The 20,752-nt window shown below is 39.8% G+C and overlaps 1 protein-coding gene across 1 annotated transcript in view; it reads left to right on the top strand.

Moving 5' to 3' along the window:
• C2cd6 (C2 calcium dependent domain containing 6) overlaps window positions 1-20,752 on the top strand; it is a 96,117-nt gene that overhangs the window by 45,463 nt on the left and 29,902 nt on the right. Inside the window, 1 exon segment of the mRNA XM_035438834.1 lies at window positions 3,774-4,049. Within this exon segment, the coding sequence (XP_035294725.1) occupies window positions 3,774-4,049 (276 nt within the window).

Genomic DNA, 20,752 nt, shown 5'->3' with positions numbered 1-20,752 from the left:
TGTGTGTGTGTGTTTGTGTGTGTGTATGTGTGTGTGTATGTGTGTGTGTCTGTGTGTGAGAGACAGAGACACAGAAAAAAAGAGAGAGACAGGCAGAAATAGAGAAATTGTAGTGGAAGAAATTCAATTAGTACTTAATTTGAGAACTTAAGTGTAAATTATCAGTAAGAGATTTAATTTGTGAAAAATAGTGTTCACACAATCTCCCAAACATCTCTCTCACACTTATTTAGAAAGCAAGTTGAAGTATACCACTGTACTTTTAAAAATGTGGTTATATATCTCTAAAGTCTTTAACTGGAGTGTGTAATATAATTTACTGTTGCAAGATTTGTGCTGCAATTTAATCATCTTTCCAGGCTATTTCCATTCCTCAGCTCTATCAGCCATAGATACATATGTGTGTGTGCTCATGTCTCTGTCACTGTACTAATCTAGGAGAATAGAGATGTTGTTTTCAACCTACACTACGTGATTATGCAGCCTCCAGTTCTAGGGGCTCCAATACCCTTTTCTGACCTCCCCAGGCAACAGGCACACATGTGAGGAATAGACATACATATAGGAAAATACTCATAAAATAAAAATAAATCTAAAAGAGAAAGAAAAAAATTCACTATGTAGACCAGGCTAACTGGCCTTAAAGTCAAGCAATCCACCTGCGTCTTCCTCCCACATGCCACTATGACTGGCCCCTCTCCCAGTTTTTTAAATAGTTTTTCTCTAAACTTGGAACAAGGCAAGGATGCCCTTCACTGAGACTTGTATTGAGCATAGTACTAATAGAGCAATTAGTCAAGAAAAAGAGGTAAATATCATCCAACTCAGAAAGGAAAACAGCAAAATTATATTTTTACAGGACATGACCTGGCATTTTTAGAATCTTTATTTATCCTTTGATAATTTCACATACAATGTATATGGTGTGTCTTGGCTGTATCCAATCCAAATCTCCCCTTCCTTCTTCTGGACCTTTCCTTCCCAACTTCATGTCATTGTCCCATGAGCCCAGTGAGGGCTGCCTGCTTGCGCGTGTGTAAGGCACCATGCCCTGGAACATAAGCAGCCTACCCGCAGCCACAGACCCAAAGAAAAACTACTCTCTTCTCTAGTAGACATTGATGTCAACAGCTCCCCAGCTAGGGACGGAGCCTCATGAGACCCTGCCCAGCCCATCCATGCTGGAGTGATGACTGGCTAGATTTCATGCAGGTCTCATGTAGGTAATTGTAGCTGCTGAGTTGGTGAGTACAATGGTAGTGTCATATCCAGAACACAGCATTTCACAGTGTTCCTTCCTCCTCATCTTCTGAAAGCCTTCCTACTCTTTGTTGCACACTTCCCGACCCCCACCCCAGCCTGAAGGGGGTTGATATAAACGCTGCATTTAAGGTTGGGCATTCACTGCTCACTTCTCAGCACACTGACCACTTCTGAGTTTCCACCCTGACTGCTGCAGACACAAGCTTTTCCCGCCAAGGCTGAGAGCAGGACTAATCTGTGGGAACAGACAGACTTGAAGAAGGCAGTTTGACAGCACAGGACATGATCTTGTATGTGCAACGCCCTAAACACTCCACAAGAAAAACATGCTAGAACTAATAAATAAATTTGACGAAGCTGCAAGTTATAAAAGCATGGAACAGGCAGTTTCATTCTATCCATTAGCCATGGGATTTCTAAAAAAGCAAGTGAGTTGAAGAGAATTAGAGTCTTACAACATGAGAATTGAAACTGTAAGATTTGTAGGTGACATATGAAAACGGTTGGATGACATTGGTGCAAGTGCTAATTCCTTTAGTGAGAAAGCAAAAGTGCTAGTACCAAAAGCAAAAACAGAAGGCTGAGCTGTTTCCAGCTAAAGTGCTTTGACGGGAAGCAAAAAAGCACGATGAGTGAAGAGGCAGTGTACAGAATGGGACAGAATATCTGCAAAGCATCTGGTACGTAGCTAATACCCAAACTATATAAGGAATCTTCTCAACTCACTAACAACAATAACAAATCAATTTAAATAACCTGATTGAAATTGGCCAAGGAACTTGTATATAAACCTCTACAAAGAGAAACACAAATGTTCAACATCACTAGCCATTAGTTCAATGTAAAAGTCAAAATAAAATATCATCTTAGACCTTGTCAGACAGTTGATACCAAAAGATAACATTGGCCAGGATGTGAGGATATGGAAAACTTGGTACATTGTTGGTAGACTGTAAAATGGCCCAGGGGACTTTGGGAACAGTATAAAGATTGCATGCCAATTCCTACATGCTCCATTCCATTTCTTTGTTTCTCATCTGCTCCCCTTATCCTCCTAGAGACTTCTCAGCCTGTTTTCACTAAGATAGTGCTCATGTTTGAATAGCTGCTTTAATAGCCTTTTACTTGAAGGGAGAGCAATTATAATCCTAGCCTATCAGTGTACATACATGTAAGTAATAGAATGTTATTATAATCCAAGCTTATCAGTGTACATACATGTAAGTAATACAATGTTGTTCTATAAAACAGAGTATTTGTTATTTTCTTTTAAACAGGTATCTATAATAGAAAATCTGAAACCATTTCAAATGGGGTAAGAGAATTTCTTTTTTTTTTTAAGGTTTATTTTGTGTCTTGCCTGAATGTGCAACACATTCATGCCTGATTCCTGCAGAGGTCAGAAGAGGGCTAAATCTATCCTGGAGTTATAAATGGTTGTGAGCCACCAAATGGGTGCTGGGAATCGGGTTCCTCTGCAAAGGCAGCCAGTGCTCTTAACCACTGAGCCATCTCTCCAGCCCCAAGAGAATTTCTAATTATCATTATTCTATGAAGGAAGAAGTACTTACAGGTGAAAATTAACCAAGCATCACTGAAATTATGACAATATCTATACTCAGATATTTTTAGGTTAAATTACTCTATGGATACAGACTCTAGGAAAACAGTAACACTTTAGAGTGTACAGCAAGGAAGGAGGGTTAAAGGTGTTAGTGAAGAGAAGGAGAAAAGCCGTGAAGTTCTGCATAAGCTCTGAAAAGCAGGTGTCAATGCACGTTTTGACTTTGACCAGAAGCGCTCACCATGCAGTGAGCATTGTCCATGTAATAATAACTGTATACATTTCATGATAGAAATCAGGAAAAGGGGGAATTAATGTAATAGAGTTTTTCATTATGAAGTAATGGATCTTCATGCAAACCATTAAAGAATAAAAACTTGGTCTCTGCTTTTTGATGCTACTTCATTGTTCCCACCTAGGTTCAGTAGCTCCCAAGTTTCAGTTGAAGAATCCACGTGTACAATTTCCCCCAAGTCAGGGAAAGGAGTTGGGAAGCAAGATAGAGACTTTTGTATAACATGGAATTTATTTAGCTGAAGAAGCTAGCCTTTATGTTACCCTTCTAAGTATTATTTTGCTATTACATTTTCCTTTGTGTTTTTGATGTAGTTGTGATATTGCCCTTTGTAGTATTTTGGTACTGAAGTTTTCCTTGTTTCATGGAGACAATGACAGTGAAACAGTAGTCCCCAGATTTCCTTAGCATGTCCCTCATTTATGCAGTCCAGACACATGCAAACCACTGCTGCATAAACCACTGCTTTTCACGTTGTGGTAATAGTCTCAGGCAAGTATAAGATTTCTCCATGTCTTATTCAGGAATGCCCTAACTTAAAAATGTCATTAGTAGTACATAAAGAACAAGCATACAATGAATTTTTGATTTATTAACTTAAATGCTCATTAGTGAATAATGATTAAGTTTGTTTTCTTGCTTTTTTTGTAGCTTGTGGACAAGGGTGATAAGGAAAGCCTGGTAATACCAGTTTTGAAAGTGTTGGACCAAGATCTCTCAGATCCAGCTCTTTATGAAAGTGCCGAGTCAATACCCGAAGAGACTCTGCTGCCCCCTATTCACACCCTGCTGATAAAAGAAGATGAAGCACCTCCACGGTTACACGTACCTCTTGGGAGGGAAGACAGAAGTATAGCCTTTGCACCAGGCGAAGCCCTAATCCACAAACGTCCAAGCATTGTAAGAATAGTCTCATCTCCACAGGAGGTAAAGTCGAGATGTTTACCCATAAACCCTGAGAGTTTAAGGAGGAGGAATTTATGTTTCTCTCCGAAAGAATGAGGTATCAAAGCAAACATTTTAACTGAAAGTAGGAGGGTTAGTTTGGGTTCTTGAGATTCGAAATGAAAAGGTGGCTTCAAAGGCAAAATCCAACAGAAGCTCAGCTAAGTGTGTCTCCCTCATAGCAAAACTTAAGAATAATTATTCAAATACTTATTCAAAAATGGTCACTTTTAAATCAATTAACTACCAATAAATTCAAAATTATTCAAATGCCTCTAGGTAGAAATGTCTCTAAATATACTAAATGTTCTTACTCTGTGTGTACTGATCAATTAAGGGGGAAAATCCTTTGAAAGAAAAGCAAAGTGTCAATTAACCCCCCAGGTTAGTGTGCGATTCTGCTGAAAATGTAGTAGTGATTATAAATATAAACTCAAAGGACATGTAAAAGCATAGGAAATTATTTTAGTAGAATTTTTAAAATGGTTATATTACAAAACATAGCACCTTGTTTCAGACTCTGAATGTAAATGGAAGGTACTCCAGGCAAACCTTTCTCCACATACTGCTTCATTTTAGGCAGTCTCTCCTTCCCATTTGAATTACTGATGCTGACAGCTGTATTAAAAGGCAGCATAGGACCAGAATGAGTTCGAGACCTCAGTTAAGGTTCTGCTTCCAAATACTCTGTCCAACTTGCTTTTGACATCCAAGTGTCTAGTTCTATTCCTCATCCTTTGATGGAATCAAAGCCATCGCTAAATTCCCTCTGAAATTTCAAAAGATAGAATTATATTAAATAACTCTAGCTGGGAACTTAATTACCTAAGTCAACAGCTCAAAGCTCTATAACTAATAATGTTCTTCTTTACTTGATCCATGCTCATTAAAAAGTTTTGAAAGGCCGGGAAGTGGTGGCACACACCTTTAATCCCAGCACTCAAGAAGCAAAGGCAGGCAGATCTCTGTGAGTTCAAGGCCAGCCTGGTCTACAGAGCGAGTTCCAAGATAGTCAGAGCTACACAGAGAAACCCTGCTTCCCCACCCAAAAAAAATTTTGGAAAATGGAAAGCATGAAAAACAAGCTAAATAAAAGTAGTTATAATTCCCTTACCATATTAACAATTTTAGGTCTTTTAATCTTTGTTATTCTCACATATATGTATATCCATTTTCATACTTGAGTCAAATACATTTTTTTATTTGTATTAGGTCTTTGAGAATTTCATATCATGGATTTTGATCATATTCACCCCTTTTCCTATCTCTTCCCGCATCTATGCCCCCTTCCCTACTCACACAATGCCGTGTACTCTTTTTTATTTTTTTTAAACCCATCAAGTATAATTTGCGCTGCCAGTACACTCTTGGCTGTGCAGGAATTTACTGGAACATGGTCAACCTGCCAGAAGCCTAAAGAAAACTGACTCTCCCTTTCTCAGCAACTACCAGTTTCCGGTAGCTCCTTAGCTAGGATGGGACTTCATGCCTGGGACTAGGCACAAATCCTCTTATCAAGACTGGACGAGGCAAGCCAGTAGGAGGAAAAGGGGCTAAGAGCAGACAAAAGAGTCAGAGACACCCCTACTCCCACTGTTGGGAGTCCCACAAGAACACCAAGCTACACAATTATATATGCAGAGGACCTAGGTCACACCCATACAGGGTCTGTGTTTGTAGCGTCAATCTCTGTAAAGCCCTCATGAGCCATGCTTAGTTGATTCTGTGGCCTGTGTTCTTGCAGTGTCCTCAACCCTCTGGCTCCTAAAATCCTTTCCTCCCCTTCTTCTGTGGGTTTCCCGTGGCTCCTCGTAGTGTTTGGCTGTGGATCTCTGCATATGCTCCCATCAGTTGCTGGATGTTTCTCTGATGACAACTGGGCTAGGCACTGATCTATGAGGATAGCCAAGTATCATTAGGAATCATTTCATTGACTTTTTAAAAAAAAAATTTGTCAGTTGTGTGTTGTTTCTATCCTGGGTCTCTGGGTTGTCTAGCCTCTGGTTCCTGGCTATCCAGGCAGTGTCAGGCACGACTCCCTCTTGCGGTGTGGGCCTCAAGTTGGACCAATCATTGGTTGGTCCCTCCCACAAAGTTCTACACCACTTTACTCCTGGAGTGCCCTTAGTGAACTCTCCTAGTAATGGGGGATAGAGAGCTGGAATTGACTGCTTTATATAGCTGGGCAAGGCTCCCAGCAGTGAGACTGCGACATCAACCCAGCCACAAAACCTTCAACCTAAAATCTGTCCTGTTTGCAGGTTTTTCTTTTTTTAATTGAGAATTTTTGCACATACTGACCTACAGTTTCTTTCTTGTTGTGTCTTTGTCTGGTTTTGGTGTCAATGTAATAATAGCTTTTTAGAAAGACTTCAGAAATGTTCCTTCATTTTCCATTTTATGGAATAATTTAGGGAAATTTGTTGTTAGCTTTTTTAAGGTCTAGCAGAATTGTATGGAAACCATCTGGCCCTGGGTTTTTGCTTTTTCTTTTTTCTTTTCTTTTCTTTTCTTTTCTTTTCTTTTTTTTTGTTGGAAGATTTTCAATTAATGCTTCTCTCTCACTGAATTCCCTGGTCTATTACAAATGATTTATTTCATCTTGATTTAGCTTTTGTAGTTCATATATATATAAATTCATCCATTTCTTTTAGACTTTCCAGTTTGATGGGATATAGATCTTTAAAGTTTGTCCTTATGATTCTCTGGATTTCTTTGGTGTCTGTTATGATGTCTTACTTTCCATCTCCAATTTTATTTATTTGAATCCTTTCATATTTAATTTGGCTAAAGTTTAGTCAATCTTGTTCATTATTTCAGGGAGTCAATTCTTTTTTCATCAATTTTTATGTTGTCTGTTTTCTTTGTCTCTATTTCACTTCAACTCTGGTTTTGATTATCTCTTCCTGCAGGATGTTATTTTAATTTTCCTGTATTTGTTGAGACTCACTTTAGGTCCTAATATGTGGTGAATTTGGGAGAAAGTTTTGTGGATAGCTAAAAAGAATGAATATTATTTAGTCCTTGTATGGCATATTCTGTAGCTATGTTAGGTCCACCTAGTTCATGGTGTCATTTAACTCCAGACATTCTCTGTTTATTTTATTTCCAGATGGCTATTGGTGAGAGTGGGGTATTGAAATTACCCAGTAATCACTATGTCAATCTATGATTTTAGATCTACACGTGTTTCTTTTATGAAATTGGGTGCCCCTGTTTTTGATGTGTGTATGTATAGGCTTGCAATGTTCTGTTTATTGGTTTTTTTTCTTTAATGAATATATAGTTTCCTTTCTTAGCTCCTCCAGTAATGGGGTGAAAACTATTTTTTCAGATATTAGAATGGCTATACCTGCTTGTTTCTTACTTCCATTAGCTTGGAATACCTTTTGACATTCTTTTACCCAAAGGTGATATTTACCATTGATGGTGCAGTATGGTAATGTGAAGGCAGCAAAAAGATGGATACTGTCTCCTTTTTTTAAAATATATATATATATATATATATATATATGCATGGGTGTTCTGCCTGCATGTATGCATGCACATATGTACATGCCTTATGCCTGCAGAGTCCAGAAAAGGATGCCAGATCTCTCCAGCAACAGAGTTAGACTGTTGTGAGCCACTATGTAGGGCAGGGGACTGAACCTCTCCATCTTCTTCAAGAACAGCAGTGCTGAGCTCTCCAGCCCCTGTTGATCCAATTGCATCTGTTAGTCTGTGTCTTTATTGGGTAATTGAGACCACTAATATTCAGACTTACTATTGAAAAGATGTATATTAACTCCTCTCATTTTGTTGATTTTGTGCTGTTTTGATTGCCTGTCCTGACATTGCTTGTTTTCTTTTTTTAACTCCCTCCCCCTCCCCCCTCCCTCGTGTTAGATCTTGGACCCACTGCCAGTGGCCTCATATATTGTCCCAGTCCAACCATTGTCCCCTATATTAAGGGAGTCTAGTTTGGTCTTATGTGGGTTCCCCATTTGTCAGACCTGAGTCAGTGATCTCTCACTAGCTCAGGTTCTTTGGAAGTTCTTTCATGTCATTGTCATTAAGGGTCAATACTGTGGGATTTGTAGTTTTTGGTGGAAATATGTTACTTTTGTTGTGTTTTTATTTCTGCATTTGGATTTGCATATCTGGAGTTAGTTTGTTGGTTGAGTTTCTTTTATTTCCCAGTTCCCTTTCCTCTTTTAGCAGAGGGATTTACCAGTGTTCAAGAGGATCACATTCATAGCAGGTTTGGTATCTAGTTTCCGGTTTGTCCGATATTGAAAGTTCCCAGGTTTTCTGTCTTTTATAGTCATGTGCCTTCAGCAGCTTGGTCAAGGATCTTGAAACAAGTTTTCCCTGGCAGTATGGATTGATCCCAGGTCTCAAAGCCAACCAGCCAGTCAACTGGAGGGTCCCATACAGCCAACTGGAGGGTTCTAGTCAGGCAACTGGCAAGACTCTAGATCTTCAGTCACCTTTGGTGGCAGGAGAGTCCCTGTCAAGAGGCAGGCTGGGAATCTGTCGAGTTCCCAAAGAGGCAGGGAGGACATGGAGATCCCTGGTAAGCAGTGGGGCTTGGGAGACCAGAATTTGGGGGCTAGAAAAGGAGAGAAGGTAGCCTAACAGGATTTTTTGAACGTGTGTACAGTACACACACACACACACACACACACACACACACACACACACACACTATGCTTGAATTTCCTCAGTAATTTTTCAGACATAGAATATTCTCCAATGCTGTTTTACATTTTCACCAAAAGCACTGAGTGTTAGTGGTCCTTTAAATAATAATGAAAGGTTTTGTGCTTTCTAGTCATTTCTGTTTTCCTGTTGTGAGTAAATAGGTTATATGTCATTTGTCTGAATTTCATTTGAAGACTTGGAGGTGTTTTTCTTAGATTTTACAGTGAGACCGTTGTAAGTTAAGGATACTAAGTTGATTGTGCTTAGTTGGGCAGTTCTGCTTCCCAAGATCTTGAATGTCATACAGACTTAAAATCATTTATACACTGGACTGGGCTGGAACTCATGATGGCTTGCTTACATGATAGACACTTCCATGAGAAATGCTTAGGATCTGTAGTCTTCTACTTTGATAGTCTCTCATAATCTAATATTCTCTCCCTCACTTGCTCCACTCTTCCTGTCCCTCTGTCATGTAATGTCAGGAATTATCCCTCACACGCTCCCTGTGGCTTTCTTCATATGGTCTCTCTAAGTCTTTTAACAAGACAGCTGAACTTGGTATGTGGCAACCCAAGCATTCTAAATATAATAATTAGAATATAAGTTACAATAGATTAATATCCCAGCAATGAACATCCCCTTTACATGTGAAATATTTTCCCTTCCCTTCCCAGATACTCAGTTGTTACGATAAATCTTTCTGCCAAAAGCTGCCGAGCCCCACTGCCACATGTGCGCTTTACGCCAGCCACCCGCCTGAGTTAGGGCCCAAATGAATACACAGAAACTTGTATTAGGTACAATGCTGCTTGGCCAATGACTAGGATTCTCATCTGTTAGCTCAGTCTTAATTATCATAAATCTATATATTTTATAAGACTTATCTTATCGGATGCCTTATTGGCGTCCCTCCTTGCCGGTGGGTCACTTTGCGCTGCTGGAGGAAGAGCAGAAAAGGGCCCTTCCTATTTCTCCTTCACTTAAATGAGTCTCCTTTCTATGTCACTTCCTGCCTGGATCACCACTTCTCTACTACATTTCCCAGAATCCTCTTTGACTCCTAGTCCTGCCTAACTTGCTGTCTCATTGGCCAAACAGAACTTTATTAAACAATCAATAAGATAAACATACACAGTACATTCCCCATCATCTCCTCTTTTCTGTCTAAATAAAAAGAAAGATAACTTATCTTTTATAATAACTGAAGAAAACTATAACCATAACTATCTGTCTTCAATTCTATCAAAGACCACAGAAGAATAATATATAAACTCTAGAATTGACAGAGACATCTGGCTACCTGGACAGTCACCCAAAGTTCTTCTGTAACGTTAGGGCATCCATCTTCAGCCTATAGGCCACAGTGTGTCTCGCACACTTTTCCATTTTAACAGGAACCCTTTAGTACTGTCTTGTGTTGTAAGTTCAGCAGTCACTTTCTTGTGGGTCCTGCATGTCTAGTTCATATAGCAACAAACAGTCCAGGCAAGAGCAGTTTCTTGCCCAAATGGCTAATCTTGCCATGTTGAAAGCAAACTCCATAACAAGTTTCTTCAATGCCCATCCTCCTTTCTGACGTAATTGGTGTGCCAGGAGCAGTTGTGTCTCACTGCCAAGAAAAACCCTAAACCATTTAAATGCCATATTTCTGTAGGTCTTTGAAAGGTTTGAAGAATACCTAACCATCTCAAATACATCTCTGTAAATCTAGAAAATCTAACTAACCTAATTATAAGTTCTGACTATTATAGGTAAAAGATCTGTATAAACACAATACCTAAACAAGAGGAGACATACATATGACAAAATTGACCTTAAAGTTATATCAATAAATGAAAATCCATACCAATGCAAAGTATTCATTCCTATATTCTATTCTCCCTTTTCTTTCTTTAAAAAAAAATTGACTATGCTCATTATCATTTATAACCAACCCCATTTAAATGAAAACATTTATAAACAATATTTGGGAATATGGGTGTCGTTCTTTCTAAACTGCTTCCTGCTGATTTGGGGTGATGTTCATACCATGGGGATCATGATAAAACATAGAAACCTGACCAAGTCCTTGTTTTTGTAGTCTGTAAGGCTGTATCATCTCAGCTTCAGGGGGTCTTGCTTGATCAAACCATATTAGTCTGGAAGGAATCCATAGTTTTTATTTTCTGTGGAAATACAAACAAAACCTTTATTTCTAAGTAGCCTGTCCTTAGACTTAAATTTTGAAGTCAAAGCATTTTTAAAATGTATAAGTTGGATTAATTTAGCAGCATTTCTAATCAAATGTATTTTAGCAGCAGTAATTCTTTCCTTGGCAATCAAACAATTTAAAGACAACAGTATGGCATTTAGTATCCAGATTATCTGTGTATTTTTCATCTCTAGGTGGCTTTTTTACTATTCTACTTTTACTTCCTTTTGTTTCTTTTTTTCTGAGACAGGGTTTCTCTGTGGAAATCCGCCTGCCTCTGCTTCCTTCAGCAAATCCTACCACAACCATCTACTCTATTTCCTTCTGTTACTTTTTCTCTCACAAGCCTACATATATTTTTAAATGTAGTGTAAACCTTTAGAGGTTTTTCTTTATCTGAATCTGTCTTTATCATCTCAGAAGTGCTGAGTACAATGCCCAAGAGCACCGGGATGGCACTAGTGTATGGAAGCTGCTCCAATGCCTCTCAGCGACCCGACAGGCGGCAGGTTTCCCTCTTTGTCTGGGAACCTTGGGGCATGGGGTTATCCTGCTCACTGACACCACTCAGTCTCATGCTATTACTCTTAGCAGACTCAGGCTTGAAATACAGAATTTCAACATCTAAACCAGGGACATGTGACAGGCTCAAGTATGGCTGCTCTCAGTTAACTGTCCACCACACACAACCACACAGCAGTAAACTGGGAACAGAATTTGCATCTTCTGCCAGCTGGAAGCCCCTTGGTGTCCCGAGGGCAGAGTGAAATGTGATGCATAGACTAGACAAGAGATGAATATCTATCGAGTTATCAAGTGTGCCCTGGGGTCTTGACTGTATGCTTTTAATGATTTTTTTTTTCAGAAGAAATGATGTTTTTATATAGCTCAGTGTCTGGAAACATCTTTACTCTCAAGACTTGATTCATAGTCTATACTTACACTACTTATACTTATCCACCTAAGTATATCATCCTGGGGTTTGTCATCCCCAACATGGTTCTTCACTTGTCGGGTACCTTATTAGAAATAGCTGGAAGAATGGCATCAATTAGGATCCTTGGATGGCTGATCTCTGAACTGTATGCTGTCTCAGAGTCTCTCTCTTGACAAAAGTTTATTTATAATAGGGAACTTCTGTTATAACAGCTTAAAGTTTTTATTAGAGGTACACATATCTAGTATATGAATATTAGTCATCCTTCTATATATGCGTATCACAACTGCATATCCAGATAACTGCACATTAAACTATTCTACAAAATATAGAAACTGCCCCTGTTGATGGGGGAACAGGCATGAGAGTGGGAGAGGTGACCCTCCTCACATGCCATGTGATGGTGTGCTCAAGGGAAAGATGCCCTTCCCCTCCCGCTCCCTATCCCCTGTACATCAGTGTCGGGCAGGAGAGCTAGTCCTGTCCCTCACCAATTGCAGCCCTGCACCTTGCCTGGGAAGCAAAGTAGAGCTGGCTTTGGTGGTGTGAGAGTGAGACAGTCCTGAGGGTGTGAGAGCAGAAGAACTGTCCCTATCCCTTGCTGCCTGTTGCACTGGGTGAGCTAGCCTGGGTAGTGCTGGAGAGCTTGCCCTGGTGGTGAGGACGAGGGAGAGCTGGCAGGCTGACCAGCTCAGCTACCACCCAGGCCCAGAACCAGGGCTATGAGTTGGCCCACCCCAACATCCGCCCCATCTATAAACTGCTGGAGCACTTGAAGGGGTTGGTCCTGCAAATTCAAAACTGCAGAACCTCCATGACACAAGGCAACAATGGGATATCCAAGAGGAGTCCCAGTGACGGCCCAGTATTGATAGTGTAGCAGAAATCTTAAACAAGACCAACGTTGCAATGAACACTTACAAGTAAAGTTGTATGGACTAAAAGGTATACTGTGTGACTCACTGTGACACACTACAGCTTCCCCAATGATATTTGTTAAATTTTTATTTTATTTGGGGGTGGTATAGAATGGCAGATACAAAGGGATGGAAAGATGAATGGGATTGGGGTGCATAATGTGAAATCACAAAAAAATCAATAAAAAGTTTTAAAATATTTTACAAAATGTGTCTGCATGGAATATTATATTTTCCTGAAGCAATGCATATAACTATTTTATGACACTTGTATTGAGTGTTATAAGTACATAGCAAGATATACATAGGTTATATGCAAACACTAGACTAAGGGACATGGGTTGTTACTTGAGAGTTCTAGTATCTTGTGAGGATCCTGGAATCAATCTCCTACGGATACTAAGGGACAATCATTTAAGTTTAAATACACTGTAGTAGACTGTCTAGTGGTCCCTAAACATAACGGGTCCTAATCCCTGGTTCCTGTAAATATTCATCTTATCTGGCAAAAACCTTGCAGATATGACTAAGGGTCTTAAGGTGGGAAATAATGGTGGGTTATCAAGGTGGGTCGTACATTCCATCATAGAATCCTTCTAAGAGACACTCAGATAGGGCTGACACTCAAAGAGCAGGTGCTGGGAAGATGACACAGAGGTATTTGGAGGCACCCTGTATCGGGTCAAGGGGCACCTATGCTCACCAGAAGCTGGTGGGCACAAGAATGGATTCTCTTCATCCATCCTCCCCAGCTCCCAGAGGAAACATGGCTCTCCTGTTGTGATTTCAACCTAGTAAAACTGATTTTGAACTGCTGACCTTCAGAACTGTGAGAGAATAAATTGATTGTCTCAAGCACCAAATGTGTGGTAATTTGTTATAGCAGTCACACAAAGAAACTATAGAGTTAGTCATGCTTTTCATTGCTGTGACAAAGTAACTAAGAAAGGTTAAAGAGAAAATATATATTTGATTTATAGTACCAGAGGTCCAGAGATGACAGGTTTCACTGCTTTGGGCCGGAGGAGCAGAATAGCACTATGATATTTGCATGTCATTTGGGCTACTTTGTGTTGTGGCAAATGGAGAAAACTCATTCTTTTCACAATGATAAGGAGAGAGGGAATGTATTTTCTAGGCAAAGTTTGTCATACTTGAAAGTCCAAATTGGTTTATGAAAGATTACACATTTGGCACAAAGTTAGTACTCTTTTTTAAATGTGTGTGTGTGCGCGTGTGTGTGTGTGTGTGTGTGTGTGTGTGTGTGTGTGTGTGTGTGATTGTGTGCACATGCTCATGAATGCTTGTATATGCATGTGTGGAGGTCAGATGATAACCTTGAATATCACTCAGGAACAGCACCCACTCCCTTTGAGACAAAGCCTCTTATTGGCCTAGAACTAACTGATTAGGCTGGGCTGGCTAGCCAGCAAATCCAGGAGCTCCATCTGCTGCTGCCTCCCCAGTGCTGGGGTTACAAGTACACACCACTAGGCCCAGTATTTTTACTGGGTTTTGAGGATTGAACCCAGATTCTCATGTTTGTGAGGCAAGCACTTTACTGGCTGAGCCATGATCCCAGTGCCAAAAAGAATCCCATATAATGGGCACTTTCCCCACTATGCCTGGGTGCCTTGATGACAGTAATCGGGGGGGGGGGCTCTTTCTTGAGTCTTTCTATAAAATAAAGTGCTAAGAGGACATACTATATTATTTCCACTTTGTCAGTAATATGAGTCTCTTTTAAAAATAAAACTATAACACCAAAGTTTCCTTTGTCGCTAGTATCTCTTGACCCAGTGGTAAACACTATTGTGAATTTAGTGAGGTTTCACTGTATAGTAACCTGTGAGTAGTGACAAATATCCTGGCCAGCCAATCAGGAAATCCTAAAGGAAAACGCCATTTGAAGACAAATGTCAAGAAGGTGTGGGATGGAGGTATTTGGAGGCACCCTGTATCGGGTGGGTGGCAAATGGATGGGACACAGTGGAATGGGTACAAGAGTCTGAGAGAGCCATTGAGTAGCCAGGTACACAAAAGACAGTCAGCTCATGGCACCCCGCTTCTGTCATCAGATACTGCAAAAATGGCACCATAGGTGAAGTCCTGAAGTAGTGATTGTGGTGGCTACGAGAGGCTTGCAAGTGCTCAACAGCCTGGGTTCCCATTTACCAAGGTTGATTTAGTTATTAATTCTATCTAATGTCTGATCTGCCAGCAACAATGAAAAATGCTGACCCTCTCAAGACAGTGCTGTCTTTTGCTACAGCTGGTCACTTGACATAGATTGAGAATCCTTCCCCCTTGAAGTATTGATAATGTATTTTGACACATGCAAATAAATATTCTAAGTAAATTTTTCTTCACTTCCTACATGGACTCAATCATCATTGTTATTCCAAATTTGCAAGGTGTGATCCAGTAGCTCAGGGTATCATATATCATTTAATCAGAACCACTTTATGGTGAGGAAGGTGCAGAAGTGACTACCATGTCTATAATCTCGTCAGGAAAATTGCAAGTTCAAGGTCATACTAAGCTGTAAAGCCTTTTAGAGGTGAGCATGAGATATATGAGACCCCATCTTTAAAAAAAAATAGTATCAATGAAATGTGAAATGACTTGTTAAGACTGTATAGTGTCAACACATAGACAATACCTTGCTAATCACGCTTTTCTTTACATAAATCTGTAACTCCAATCAGGAGAGTACTTGAGTCTGAGAATGAAAACAAAAGTAGCCACTTTGGATTGTTCCCAGTGGCTCTCTTGGTAGAAAATAGAAATAAGTAAATCTGGTTGTGCTTCAGATGAACAATTTATCTCGCTCAATATTTGAGATAATACTTTTATGATGTTTATCTGAAATTCAGTTTAATAGAACTTCCTGTGTTTCATCTGGCAACCTTATCATTTGGATAATTTTTATTACCCCAGAACTCTGAATTCTGTAGGTTTAAAGGTCTTAGTCCCCAAATGGGGAACACACTCATCAGGAGACAAAAGAAGAGATTACACTATGAATTATGGCCACTGCCTAGGCAGTTCTAGTAGACAAAGTGCAAGTAAGCATGGAATGTAGTGGCCGTCTTAGATGTCAAGGCAATGATGACTATTGTTCAGGACAGGTGGGGTTGCTGGTATACAACAGGAGCATAGAAGAGATATACTTTGATGCCCAGGAATCCATGCTCAGTTTTGATAACAGACATGCTATTTATCTTATTGCAGACGGAATTAGCTGTCAAGATCAGATGTGTGTGATATGAAAGTTAGTGGAATTTAAACAGCTAGTAAAGGATGGAAAGTATGGACCCTGTTGACGTGAAACCAGCTGCAACTGTGGGAGTTACAGTCACTCCCACGTTCCTATGATTTCACCTGGGAGGAATGGTACATGAGAATCCTCTCAGAACACACACAGGAAGTGACTGTCCAGAGCACAAGGGATGGAATTTTGTGGATGTTGTAATTTTCCATCTGGGTCTTCCTTTAGGAATGCAGAACTTGTTCCTAAACTGCTGGCATACTTCTAGAAGACAGCCTCCTTCTTTCAGTCCTCTGGGAATTATATCAGCTAGAGAAAACAGCTTCATCCAAGCATTTGCCCCTAGCCCCTGAAATTACCAGTTTGCATTTATTTCTAAGGATCTACCCTTTCTGAATAATTATTGTAAACAAAGCTATATAGATATAACATTTTGTGTCTGGCTTTTACTTAGCATTTTATATGTACAGATAATTTTTAGTCTAGGTTCTGAATATGATAGAAAACATATGGTTTGTGTCTTACTGAGTCTGGCTTATTGCATTCAGCATAAACAATTGCCAGTGCCATCAATTTTCCTGCAAATGCCATGAGTTCATTTTACTTTGTGAGTGAATAAAGCTCCATTGTGTATATGGGCCATGTATTCTTTAAGATGGACATCTTGACTGGCTCCATTTCCTGGCTATTGTGAATAGCACAGCAGCAATAAACACAGAGTCAAAAGGTCATTCTACTTTTTGGTTTTGGGAGAAAACTCCATACTGATTTCCACAATGATTGCCCAAGTTTGCATTTCTACCAGTAGTGTTTATAGGTTCTCTCTCTCTACACTCTCTCTACATATCCACTACAGCATCTTTTGTCCTTGGTTTCCTGAGGTTTACTATTCTCACTGGGGTGTTATTTCAATTTTCTTATATCCATTAAGCTTGCTTTGTGTCCAAATATGTGGTCAATTTTGAAGAAATTCCATGAGATGCTGAGAAGATAGGTCCATTTGATTTATGACATTATTTAACTCCAGCATGTCTCTGTTTAGTTTTTGTCTCATGACTTACCTGTCTATTGGCAAAAGTGGGGTATTCACTATCACTGTGTGAATGTCAATATGTGACTTAGTAATGTTTCTTTTATGAACATGATGTCCATTTGTTTGGTGCAAAAATGTTTAGAAATGCAGTATCTTCCTGGGGGACCTTTTCCTTGATGAGTATGGAGTGTCCTTCCCCATCTCCTCTGGTCAGTTTTACTTTAAAGTCTACTTTTTTTCAGATACTAAAATGGTTACACCTGCTTGCCTCTTTGGTACAATTGCTTGGAATATATTCTTCCATCCTTTTACACAGAGGTGACAGCTATCCTTGATGTTAACATATGCTTCTTGGGTGCATCAAAGGATTTCTCCTACTCCTTCTATCCTTTTTATTCATAAATTTGGTCTTTTCATAGTGTCCTGTGTTTCCTAGATGTTTTGTGCCTGAATTTTTTTTAGATTTAACATTTTCTTTGAGTGATGCATCCATTTCTTTTACCCTGTCTTCAGTGTAGATTCAAGAGATTCTCTCTTCCATGTTTTGTACTCTGTTGGTGAGATTTACCTCTGAGGTTTTCATTTGGCTTCTCCAACTTTACATCTCCAGTTTTATCTGTTTGGGTTTTCTTTAGTGATTCTGTTCCTACTTTCAGGTCTTGAACTCTTCATCATTTCATTCCACTGTTTGTGCTTTCACAGACCTCATTAAGGGATTTATTCATATCCTCTTTAAAATCTTTGAATATAGTCATAATAGTTACTTTAAAGTCCTTGTCTTGTGTTTCACCTATATTATATTCCTCAGAGTCAACTGTAGTGAGTCTGCTGGGTTCTGGTAAAGACATACTGTGTTGACTGTTAATGATCGTGTCTTTGTGCTGGTTTCTAGGCATCTGGGATTGGGATCCTTGTGAGTCTAGGTTTTGATAGCTGATCTTGTCTTTGCTGTGTTCCATTTCTTGTTTTCTGTTGCCCTCTCTGGATCTTAGAGAATGCTTCTGCAGGTCAATGGTGATAAAGAGGACTAGAGCTGGGCTCAAGGAAAGAACTAAGGAGATCTTGTTCACATCTAGAGGTTGGAGTCCACTGGAAGTTGGAGGTGTGATGGTAAGAGTGGACCCGACAAGTAGGTTTTAGTAAAGCAAAGAATTATCTGAAGAGACAGGGATGAAAGGGCTAGGGGGACCTTGGGTTGAAGCAAGACTTGGAATCTTCAGTGAGTGGAATTGACGTGGAAGGAGGGGCAAGCGTAAGCAGGTTGTTACTGGTGAGGGTGAGATGGAGAGATTGAAAAGGAGGACAAGAAAGATAGTGTCATGCACTTAACCTGGGTCCCTGCTGGGTATGGCTGGTGGAAGTCTGGTAGAAAGTATTTTTAGGTATTGGGACTGACACAAAGCAAAGGTGATGGACTAGAAGGGGGCACTGAGAGGGTCCACAGAAGGAGGAAAGCAGGGTCTACCACAAGATTAGGTTGAGTGCCTGGGGAATGGAGGCAGAGAGGGAGGGCAGGCCCCAGCAAAGGTCTGCTACAGGGCATGAGACTAGGGAAACTACAATGTAGGAACATAAGGAGAGTGAAGGTGGCTTGCCTGCTTCCCAGGCTGGTGTGGCCACTGAGTTTTGGATGGAGAGTGTTGACAGCTGACACAGAGGGGTGCAGGGTAGGAGCTGGATCCACAGCAAGGTTTGGCTGAGTCCCCAGGCGGTAGAGTGGGAAGACAGGTCCTTGCACATGGCCTGCTACAGGACTGGGATGGGACAGGGGAATTACAATGGAGACAGGAAGGAGCCACTTCTATTTCCTTGAAAGGATGTTTTCCACACTTTGATTCCCATTCTGTGTAATCTGTGTCTTTATTGATGAGGTGTGTCCCTTGGAAACAACAAATAGTTGTTGGATCTTATTTTTCTCTCAATCAGACATCCCAAGACTTTATTGGTGACTTGAAGTGGTTTACACTTACGGTCATTATCGATTGGTTTCCTTTTTTTTATTTTTAATTGGATTGTTTGTTCCTTGCTTTCTCCCCATTTTCTGAGTTACTATACTGGACATGATGGAGTCTTTCCTATCTCTACTTCATTCTATTTCTCTGGTGAAACTGACTCTTTCCTGTTCTATCGTTCTCTCCCCTGTGTGCAGAGTACAGCTTAATGGTCAGATACCGCCTTCATTTGTGCTTGTTTTGAAATGCTCATATTTCTCCATCCGTTTTCAAAGATAGCTTTGCTAGATCATGCACTCTCAGTTGGCAGGCATTTACTTTCACAGCTATAAATACACCATGCCATGTGGTACAGCTTTTACGGTTGCTGATAAGAGATGATATTGTTGTGATGCTTGCCACTATAGATGCATTGGTGATTTTTTTTTCCTTTCAATTTTATTCCCTTGCTTTGTTTGTTCTCCATTTTCATTATAAGATGTTGTGGACAGGTTCTTCTCAGACATGTCTATTGCCTTTTTAAATGACTCTTATGTTTGGATGTGTATTTCTTTCTTAGACTTTTGAAGTTTTCTGTTATGATTTCATTGTACAGCTTCTCTGTACTTACAGTGTTTGGGGTTTCTGTTTGTTTGTTTTTATCTTTTGTTTATCCCATAGGTTCTGAAGTCTGCTCTCTTAGTTGGATCCCAGGGTTGTTGGACATTTTGGCTGTACTCACATTCTCCCTTTTTGATATTTGGATGTATTTATTTTACCAACCTTGCCCTCCATCCCTGGCATTCTTCAGCTTGGTTGTGTCCACCGGTGATGCTTCCCACTGTATTTTAATTTAAGTCATTGAGTTTTTCAACTCTATCACTTCAATTCCCACCCCCACTACCCCACGCAGTCTCAATTTCTTTGCTGACTTTTTCTTTCATATTGCTGACTTTTTCATCCATATTACTGATTTTTCTCACCCATTTTATTGACTTTTTCCTCTACATTGCTAACTTTTTCATCCATGTTATTGATTTATCCACCCATTTTATAGACTTTTTCCTCTACATTGCTGACTTTGCTCTCCAAGTACTGAGTTGAATTATCTGCTTGTTTGGGTCTGATTTCAGAAAGATCACTGATCATCTTTACCAGTCTTCACCTGAAATTTACATATTTAAGTATTTCTTCTAGTTCAGTAATTGTTCAGTTCTGACCCTTGGGGGGTATTACATTGTCTTACTTCTTCACTTTTTATGTGTGCTTCTGTGTTACAATTTGTGTATCTGTTGGTTTAAATATCTGTCCTGGTTTCATTTAGGTATCTTTTTATTGAGCAGCCTACTCATGATAATCCATCTGCACTACTACTCAGTGAGGAGAAAATTAATTGATGCAACAGGATGTCATCAAACCGTTCAAGATACAGAAATGCACTTAAAATCAATTAAAGCCCCTAATAAGGCACCAGTGTCACAGAACTGAAAATGGCATACTACTATAGATGGTGCTATCAAGTTCTAAATTGTTTAGATTAAGTATGGAAGCAATAAATAAACAAGATAAAAGGAGATAGGGGAGAAGAAGAGAAGCAAGATGAAAGAAAATGAGAACGATGAAGAAGAATGGATGGTGTGGAAGAGCAAAGGATTAGAAAATTTAAAAAATGTTTTTCAACCAGGCAATGGTGGCACATGCCTTTAATCCCAGTAC

Source organism: Cricetulus griseus, chromosome 2 (genome assembly GCF_003668045.3).
Source record: "Cricetulus griseus strain 17A/GY chromosome 2, alternate assembly CriGri-PICRH-1.0, whole genome shotgun sequence".
NCBI classification, from domain to species: domain Eukaryota; kingdom Metazoa; phylum Chordata; class Mammalia; order Rodentia; family Cricetidae; genus Cricetulus; species Cricetulus griseus.
This window is presented reverse-complemented; position numbering and strand designations above follow the sequence as displayed.